The sequence below is a fragment of the Verticillium dahliae genome, genomic scaffold (genome assembly GCF_000150675.1).
Source record: "Verticillium dahliae VdLs.17 supercont1.15 genomic scaffold, whole genome shotgun sequence".
In the NCBI taxonomy this organism is placed as follows: Eukaryota; Fungi; Ascomycota; class Sordariomycetes; order Glomerellales; family Plectosphaerellaceae; genus Verticillium; species Verticillium dahliae.
In genome coordinates, this window is record NW_009276934.1 from 152,779 (window position 1) to 161,940 (window position 9,162).

Here is a 9,162-nt window from a genome sequence, read left to right on the forward strand (position 1 = left end):
CCGACTGATGAGTGACACGACGACATGACCTGTCTTCGGCGCTCACGATACCACGGCATCCACGCCAAAACGCTAAAAAAGTCCACGTCAGTCATTCATTGATTTTCTCAGAGGAGAAAGTCTATGATCGACTCGTCACTGCTTCCTGGAGAGGCCTCCCTGGACCACACCTGCACGGTTTACGACACTTGGATCAGAGCCGCATTAGTCCTCGGACGACAACCGCAAACCTTCGCCGGACATGTGCAACAGACAGCTCGAACGCCCGGTCAACCAGGCGTCCACGTGTCTCTGTACACTCCGTCTGTTTACCCTCGTGTAGATCCCGCGGCAAAGAGTTTAGATGGCTCGGCCCACCACGACAGCTTCTCATGCGTTATCACTACCGCGGGTCTTAACCGGCCTCGCCGTGGTCTAGCATTCTTAGGATGCCGCTGCAATTGCAGAGTCGATCCGCATGACCTCAATTTGCATGACTTTGGACGAAACTTCGCCCATCCGGCACTTGGACCAGGCTGCAGCTTGGAGAGCCTTAGAGCCACATTGAAACACCAGCCTCAGCACTACAGTCGGCTCGACATTGTCATACGTATCGCGCACCTGGTAGATCCGTCAGCCGCTCGGTTGCACTGGGATAACATACAGCCGCCTATCGATCCATGATACCTATGTTATGGGGTGCTTCGGTCAACTGTAGCCCCTCGGTAGCCCCTCGGTAGCCCCTTGGGTGGCCGTTCGAGGAGGCTGAGCGAGCCTCGGGCGGTTCAACACACGTCACGCGAGGCCAGTCGTGCAACATATGCCCAATCTGCAGCCGGAAGCTCGCAGCAGCCTGAGCTAAACTATTGTTTTCCGATAGGTTGTCGTTGACACAACTAGGAGGGACGTTGACTCCTTTGGCACAAGATTCTTCGGGTTCGACTGATTCACGAGACGTAACATGTTACATGCGATACCGCCTTTCAACCCAGCCAACATGTAAGATGAGGCGCATACTACCGTTCTTCCAAGTTTTCCTCTTCCATCCCTGGCATTCACCCGCGGAAAAAAACGGTGTAAGGCATCGTCCGATCGCGGTTCTTCCGGGGTCGCATGGGGTTCCTGTGTGCAATTTGCAAGCTGAACACCACGAACGATCCGACTGGCAAGATTGGCTCATGATACCTTCGGAAAGTGCCAAGCCAGAATATGTACGACTCCCCCCCCCCCCGGCCTGAATGGTTTGCTGATCATTAACCCTCTTGGTCGTTCTGTCAATGTAACTTGTGGAAAGAACTCAACCATCTTAGACTGCATCATCCGTCTCCTGTTATCCCATCCAGACTTCACACTAGCTGCCCGAATCACTCGTTCACATGATGAACCAGCTGCTCGATCAGCGACCAGCCACCTCGAAGGCGAGCTTTCCCATGTGCTTGATACAGAATGACGTGAGCAGTATTCGAGTACCAAGCAGTGTACGACTGTAGCGTCCTCTAGGTGCTTACCGCCTGAGTTACAGCTCGGTGATGATTCGCTTAGAAGGAAATTTCCCGCTCGGCGTCAAGCTTCATCGCCATGCAGCCATTCAACCCAGTCGGTAGCACTGCACCGAGCTACATCCTCGTTCAGTACGAGGTTGGTTTCGTTCTCAAAGCAAAGAGCGGTGTATCGAAGTGTCAAAACGCCGGGCTCGTCACGATCTCGCAGTATACGAATGACTGTGTAACGACAGCTACTGTAGCGACACATCGTATCGAGCCTACTCTCATAACGCCTATGACGTGTCCTGGTGCTAGATGTAGTAGGCTTGAACGAATCGCAGCACGTCAGTAGCCATGATTTCTTCAACAGCACCACAGGAGCTAGGAGCCAGGAGCTGAAGAAAGTATAAATCCACCACACGTCATTCAACGGTGAACATCAGAACCCAACAAAGTGTTAACACATACATCTGTTCACTCGAGCAGCCAGAGCGCCGGTAATTCGCCCTTCTCAAAAAGCAACATGAAGTATCTAGCAATCATATCTTTCCTTCCAGCAGCTTTCGCTGCACCTATAAGTGGTCGCGATGCAGATTTGCAGCTACCCCGAGGCTGGACAGCTATCAACGCGATTGAGGTTGCTCGGATGATGGCTAGCTCGCCCGCCGACAACATCCTCAGCAAGCGCTCCCCAGGCAGTGTAAGTTTACCTCTGAAGAAGACTATGCGCAGGGTCTAATAGTCATGGCTCCTTGAACAACAGGTATATATGTGTACCGAGCCAGAATGGGCTGGCGAATGCGCACGTGTGGCCATTCCCATCTCGTATACATGCCAGGTCATTCCGGCGCCGTTCACGTACAATCTTGGTTCCATCGGGCCAGATCGTGGAGCTCTCTGCCGCATAACTACGTGAGAGCAAGGAAATCCGCCACCCTCTCTTCCCTTGTTCCTAACGTGTACCACAGAGTATCGAGCCAGTCCAGCTGCGACGCACACGGCGATATCTTTGTCGAGTTCCCTGGAGTTAGAAACTTATTCAGCTTCAAGGAGCAGAACTATGGCAAGGATGCACATCACATCGAGTGTCAGGAGTGCACTGCTTGCCAGGGCGAAGAGTGATGGCCAGCCTTCTAGCAAGGCTATATAATGGATGGTGTGCTGCAGCGTCGACACCAGTCTACGCATGCAGATCCTGGGCCCAATGTCATTCATGGTGGGAACTGGGAATAAGGGTAGAGGAAGACAGGACATTACAGTAACGCGATGATGCTGAGCAACACAAAGATTTACTCGAGCCTTGCGTCTCCCAACCGGCTGCTACGTCAAGTCTGCTGCAACAAGCATTTGGGAAATCTGGGGTAGCGCAGTTCACCCCGCATGAGCAACAACCTGCTTCTTGTCTTCCCCACGTCCCATGTTCCCCCGTCTTGCGTCGCCATCATGCAAGTCGGTCACAGGCGCTCCAATGAGCGGGCGGCGTAAACCAGAGGCCTGACGACACGGCTCCAGCGCCCCCGGAAAAGTGCCGGCTTAGATTGAAATAAACCATCAACACCGCCAGACCAGCCACCTCGAAGGAAGGTGATCGACGAAGCTTGGGCTGCTAGCCCACCGCGACTACAACGTCCCATTGTAAGCTTCCTCGCGTCTGCGGCCAAACTACCCCCGAGCTGGTTCCTGCCGAGATGGAATGCTGCGAGTTGAGGGAGAGCTCTCGTCACTCAGACCGTTGTTCCACCGGCGGCAGAACACCACGTGCTAGACGCACCACTCAGGATGCATTCTTGTCCACGGTTCCTTGATCTGCGCGCGACCCGAGGCGGGGCGAGATGTTACTGTGCCAGGAAACGCTTAAAAGCCTGGAGAAGCGCTCGATGAAACCAAGCGCGCACTCCAGCGTTCGGTCTCGTTTCTCACCAGGTCCTCTCATCTTCATCGCCACCATGATCCTTCCCACAAGCTCCCTTGCGGCGGTGGCCTGTGTCCTTCCGTTCGTTTTGGGTACTCCCCTCTCGTACGCGACGACCAACACAACCAACACTACGGCCCCCGGTCCTGATGCCGACGGCAAATACTGGATCTCCAGCGAACACCTCCGCGCCGCCTTTGTCCCCTACGGCGCTTCCATATCAGACCTCATCGTCCGCGACCGCAATGGTGTGCCGCGGGACATCGTCGCCGGCTGGGATAACGCGACGTACTACACAGAGGATCCCGTGCACCCGAACTTTGGCAATGTTCCCGGTCGCTACGCCAACCGAATCCGCAACAGCACGTTTGATATTGACGGCGAGACGTTCCATGTGAAGCCCAACGACAACAAGACACCCGAACACCCCGAGGGTCTCAACACGCTGCACGGCGGACCCGATGGCTGGGGCTGGCGCAACTTCACTGTCGCCGCGCACACCAAGAACAGCATCACCTTCTCGCTCGTCGACCCGGCCGGCAAGGAGGGCTTTCCCGGCGAGGTCATCTCGTACGTGACGTACACCCTGCGCGGTTGGGACTGGGACATCTCCATGGTGGCCGTGTCGACCACGGCGCGCACGCCCATCATGCTGAGCAGCCACACGTACTGGAACCTCGACGGGTTCGCCAATGAGGAGACCAGCTCGGCCGACGACCACGTCCTGCACCTGCCCTACAGCGGACAGCGCATCGGGGTCGACGGCATCCTCATCCCCACGGGCGAGGTGGTCGCCAACGAAAAGGGGTCCGTCAACGACTTTTGGTCCGCGCCAAAGCCCATGGGCGCCAACGCCACGAGCGACGAGCTCGAGGGCAACTGCGGCACCGGCTGCACGGGCTACGACAACTGCTACACCGTCAACCGCGAGGCGCTCGGCAACTACGACTGGCGGTCTTCGGGCTACGTCGCCCGCTTGTCGTCGCCGTGGTCCGGCATCGCCGTCGAGGTCTTCTCGGAGCAGGAAGCGCTGCAGGTGTACAGCTGCACGCAGCAGGACGGATCGATCCCTCTCAAGAAGACGCAGGGTACCGACGCCTTCCCGCGCATCATCCCGCGGTACGGCTGCGTCGTCCTCGAGGTGCAGGATTGGATCGACGGTATCAACCACCCCGAGTGGGGAAGGGAGAAGAGGCAAGTGTTTGGCCCGGAGGATGGACCCTATGTCCTCCAGGCGCGGTACTCCTTCAGCGTGGACAAGGCGTGAGGTCGCGTACGCGAGTCGTGGTATAAAGTGGTTGATAGTATTTCGTAGCGTTAGAGAGGATAATGGCAAATCATTCCATCCCACCGCGGGTGATTCGGAAGAATGAATCAAACTTGGCGTAAGTCATCTTGCCTCGCCTCGGTCAGCTCACCGAGCCCGCCCTCCTCGAGACGGGCATCTCGCGTTACCGCTGACTCACCAAAGCCACCCAGCGCCTTCGCCTTGAAGCTGCCTTGTATGTCGATACGAGAGAAGCTAACATTGTCCTCGCAGCCGGCTCGCGCATCACCGCGCCGAATGCAAAGTACGTCTTCGGCTCTTCTTCCTTCGTCTCCATCTCTGAACGCCAGCGTCCGCCGGGGTGTCTACGCGGTAAGCCGCGCCATCGGTGTCCCTTGATGCCCCACCCCACATTGCGCAGCCGCGATCCAGTCCGGCCGGTGGAAGGACGCAGGCGCCGAACGGAGAAAAGGAAAAGACACACGACAGATACAAGGACCGTCGCGAAGGCCATGAAAGCAAACTAGACTGAGAGCCGCGCCGAGCGACTTGCCCGGTACATCGACACAGCACACACACACACACGCGCGCGCGACCAACGATGCTCAGCTGAGCGTCGGTACCTGACCAGACCAGACGGTGCCAATCAGCGGGACTCGTGTCGCCCACTCGCCGTAGAGTTTCGTGTCCCCGTGTCAGACCAGCAAGTCACCCGCCCACAATACGGTCGCGAGGTAGGCCCAGCCATCTGACCTGCTTCGTTGTGGCGAGTCGCATGTCAGGGAACAGGTTAAGATTCATCACAAGGACGCACATACTCTGACACCAATCATGATCGTTACAGTGGCTTCTCCCACCTATTAGGTATGGCTGGGCGAAACCACCCTTCGTAGATACAGCCCATTTACGCTAGGTACCCTGATCTCCTACCATCATGACCACAGCCACAGACCAATGGCGGCTCTAGAACAAGTCGATGCGAGATCCATATGTACGGTACCATGGTCCTTCCAATTGCCCTGCCGCGCGCCTTGCCTGCCCCCGCCTCGCGGCGTCCAGCAAGACCTCCAAGCTTGCCAGTCTCCTGTCGTGTCCAGCCCGCAGTAACCCAGTAAGAATGAAGGCCTTATGTTTTGTTTTTGTACATCTGGTGGCGCATGCCCATTTCCTTTCCCCTTGCCATCTGCTGATGGCCATGATGTCGATCTTTGTCGTCCCAGGACGTCTCTTCCCTAGTTGCGATTTCTGACAAAGGAAAATGCCCGGTTTGGACGAGCCGCTGTGCTTGTGCGGAAAAGATGAAATCGCCCGATTCAGTCTATAAAATAGGGGTATTGTCGGAAACCGATGGTGAAATGATGGAAAATAGTAAAAAAAAAAAAAAAAAAAAAGAGTGGATGCGCGCTCAAGCGGATCGACTGTCAGGCGAGATGGTATCGAATGTTGTGAGTCGAGAATGGAACCCTTCTTGTGGTTCCTGAGATGAAGGCCATGCCGCCAAGTAGAAGAAAATCCAGAAGCAACAGAAAATCAATAGCCGTCCCTAACCAGACGACTAAGTACCAACGTGGTAGGCATCCGGCCGCTCCCCAAACTCCTTGCAAAATGCCGAGAGGTAAAAACACACAAGACTTTTTGTTGCTGAACATGCCGTGTAACCATGTGAAAAGTTCCTCCCAGAAAATAAATCATCCTTTAGAATCGGTTGCCGGCAGCCCAAATGCTTGCAGATGCCGAGGCTGCCCACTCGCTTTCCTCATAGGGGGGCGTCGGCCACTTGTATTCGGCGTTGCGGTTCTTCTTGAGGTCAAGAGGCTTAGGCGTCAATGCGCCGTCGCCAAAAGCCGCCGCATTGCCGCTGCCGGATGGCGACGGTGTAGGGTACGGATTGGCGATGCCAATGTTGCTGGCCGATTGCCGTAGTCCCGGCTTGCCATCCTTCTCCATACGCTTCATGGCCCGATGCGTTGAGTTAAGAACCTCGTCCAGCAGCTCGTCTTCTTCGTCAGGAGCTTCGTACTGGTGTACACCTTGCGTGGCTTGAGCGCGACGAGTGCGGCTAGAGATGGGACCACCACTGCGCGCAGCCATCATCAGGTTATCGACCGAACGTGGCTGGCTGTGCTTTGGCAACGAGTGATGTCTCTTGAGGTTGTTGGTGGGTGACGCGTGTTGAGGGGGCACAGGTGCCTGCAATTCGCGATGCTGCTGGACATCTCTCAGAGCCCTGTCAAGCGACTCATAGGTTTCGGCCTTGGGCGGCGGCGGTGGAGATTGGTCAATCACCATGGAAGACCTGTTGCTGTTCCAGGGTCCACAACCAACCTGGCCCTCAATAGATTCATGCGTTGGCGAGATTGGTGTCTGATGCCTTCCGGAGAATCGTCGAGCACGCTTCCGCAGGTGAGAGAAGAAGCCCTCCTTCTGACCGCTCGGTGGAGAAGCGAGTCCAGAGTTGCCGTTGAGGGCCCGCTCAGCCTGCTGACGGTGGATCTCCGCGTAGTTGTTGGTACTGGACGCGACCGACAGCTGTCGGCTGACCTTCGCAGGCTTTCCTTCAATCTGGACTGCCCGGTGGCTCCCATTCGCGTAAGCATCGTTGTACGAGCCGTTGCTGGCCTGTGCCGTGACAGCGTCGGACAGCGGCGAGATGGGCCTGATGGTAGGCAGGATTGGCATTGGCGCAACGTTGGACGGACCATTAGTCCATGTGCTTCGCTTGCCTGCAGCAGGCCGGGTCTTCGTGACGGGGACTTCGTTCGTTGTTGATGCATGGACCGGGGCGGGCCGAGGAGCTGAACTATCCTTCGCCGCGAGTTGGGCGGTTGAGATATCGGTCGTCTCGGAACGTCCGATGAGAGATTTGCTTTTTTCACGACGGCTTAGACGAGGTAGGCGTCGACGCTGTTGAGTCTTTGCCACGGCCAAGGTCTGATTGCTTCCTTCCCAGAATCCTCGAAGCCGAAGACCGAGGGCGAAGAGGGTCGACGGCGTCGATGAAGTAGTCATGAGCAAGCGCCTGGGCAGAAGTGGGCCTGTTCTTGGGATCCCACATCAGGCACCAGGTCACGAAGTGACTTAGCTCTCGAGGCCATGTTGGCGATTGGAGAATCGTGTCGAGAGCATGTGGCGCCATCTTGGGGAAAGAGAATCCAAGCTTCCCGGCCAGCCGAGTACCCTCTCGCCACTCACCTCCGCCAACACGACCACCGGATTTGTTGTACCAGTTGCCCGGGCTGCCCATGATCTCGCATACCCGCCAGACCTGGTCCACCTCGTTTCCGCCGGGGAACAGAGGCTTCAGTGTGGCGACCTCAACGGCCATGGCGCCGATGGCCCAGATGTCAACAGGCGCCGAATACTCGCCGGCCCTCAGCAGGACCTCGGGAGCACGGTACCATCTCGTTGACACGTACGTGGTGTACGCAAGCTTTGAGTGCGTTTCGCGAGCAAGACCAAAGTCGGCAATCTTGACAGTGTAGTTGGGAGGTGTTGACGGAGGCGTAACAAGGGCGGAGTAACGACGGAACGATGTGACGGAAGAGTCCTGGTGTCCCGACGTGGTGACCAAAATGTTCTCGGGCTTAATGTCACGGTGGAAGAAGTGGTGAGCGTGAATATGCTCCAGACCTTGCATGATTTGGAAAAGAATGCTCTTGACGCTGGCATTGTCGAGGACCTTGTGGTCACGCGCCTTCATGAGCTGATATAGGTTGCCCTCCATGTATTCCATGGCAATGTGAAGTTTCTTGCTGTAGGGATCGAGGAAGATGTCGAGAGCAGGAACGAGGTGGGCGTGGGGAGCAAGGGTGCGAAGAAAGACGACCTCGCGAAGCTCCAGACATGCGCTGAAAGACTCAAAGTTCTTCTTCATCGTCTTGATGGCGACCTACATTAGATTGGTTAGAGGGACAACGAAGGCACGGCAGACGCTTACGGCGAACGCGACTTACCACTGTGCCGCGGCGAGCCACATGGGCACCAGCGCTGCGGACTCTGGCGAGAGCCACGCTTCCAAAGCTGCCATCGCCAATTTCCTTCAGGACCTCGAATCGGTCCTCCAACGCAACCATGTGGGCGCTATGGGAGGACGACCCGCGATGGGTCAAATCGTGTGCAACAGTCATTTCTGATTGGGAATCTGACGAATGTGATTTTTTTTTAAGTGTCGGGCTTCTCAGCCAGGACGGGTGCCTCAGCTCAAAGGCTGTAAGCGGGTCCGTTCCAATTGCTGCGGCCTGTTTAGGAGCTCCTTGAAAGAGCTGGTTTCGATTGCCGGAGCATCCAGGTCCAGCGGTTGTTCAATGTCCAAGATGAACGAGACGGTTTGTAGGCGAGTGATGGATTGTTACGATCGAACGTCGAGAAGAGCGGAGGTGCGAAAGTCGTATGGCTGCGATGGATTGGCAGAGAGTATGTGGATGGGAGATGGTACGCTGGAATGCACTGCTGAGGGAGCGAAATCAGGGACTGATGAATGGGGGCTGGTGACAAGGAATGACTGAGGTGAGTGAGTGATG

General features: G+C 56.3%; 3 protein-coding genes across 3 annotated transcripts; 2 read left to right on the forward strand and 1 right to left on the reverse strand.

Annotated features, from left to right (window-relative positions):
* The first annotated feature begins 1,914 nt into the window (after positions 1–1,914).
* VDAG_06933 (uncharacterized protein) lies at positions 1,915–2,692 on the forward strand. The gene is made up of 3 exons (XM_009655838.1): positions 1,915–2,163; positions 2,227–2,375; positions 2,432–2,692. The coding sequence occupies exons 1-3, from the start codon at positions 1,987–1,989 to the stop codon at positions 2,583–2,585; spliced, it is 480 nt and encodes a 159-aa protein (XP_009654133.1). The 5' UTR covers positions 1,915–1,986; the 3' UTR covers positions 2,586–2,692.
* Positions 2,693–3,409: 717 nt separating this feature from the next.
* Positions 3,410–4,642, forward strand: VDAG_06934 (aldose 1-epimerase; the record flags this gene model as incomplete). Its single annotated transcript, XM_009655839.1, has 1 exon — positions 3,410–4,642. One exon carries the CDS (start codon positions 3,410–3,412, stop codon positions 4,640–4,642), a length of 1,233 nt encoding a protein of 410 aa, XP_009654134.1.
* A 1,695-nt stretch (positions 4,643–6,337) lies between these two features.
* VDAG_06935 (serine/threonine-protein kinase MAK) lies at positions 6,338–8,769 on the reverse strand (the record flags this gene model as incomplete). The annotated part of the gene is made up of 3 exons (XM_009655840.1): positions 6,338–7,677; positions 7,835–8,531; positions 8,596–8,769. The coding sequence occupies 3 exons, from the start codon at positions 8,767–8,769 to the stop codon at positions 6,338–6,340; spliced, it is 2,211 nt and encodes a 736-aa protein (XP_009654135.1).
* Positions 8,770–9,162: the final 393 nt, after the last annotated feature.

Excerpts from the sequence above, each read along its gene's own strand:
- VDAG_06933 (XM_009655838.1), top strand. The coding sequence starts at position 1,987 with ATGAAGTATCTAGCAATCATATCTTTCCTTCCAGCAGCTTTCGCTGCA. Across the intron at positions 2,164-2,226 it reads GCAAGCGCTCCCCAGGCAGT|GTATATATGTGTACCGAGCC; the intron begins GTAAGTTTACCT and ends CTTGAACAACAG. Across the intron at positions 2,376-2,431 it reads GCTCTCTGCCGCATAACTAC|AGTATCGAGCCAGTCCAGCT; the intron begins GTGAGAGCAAGG and ends CGTGTACCACAG.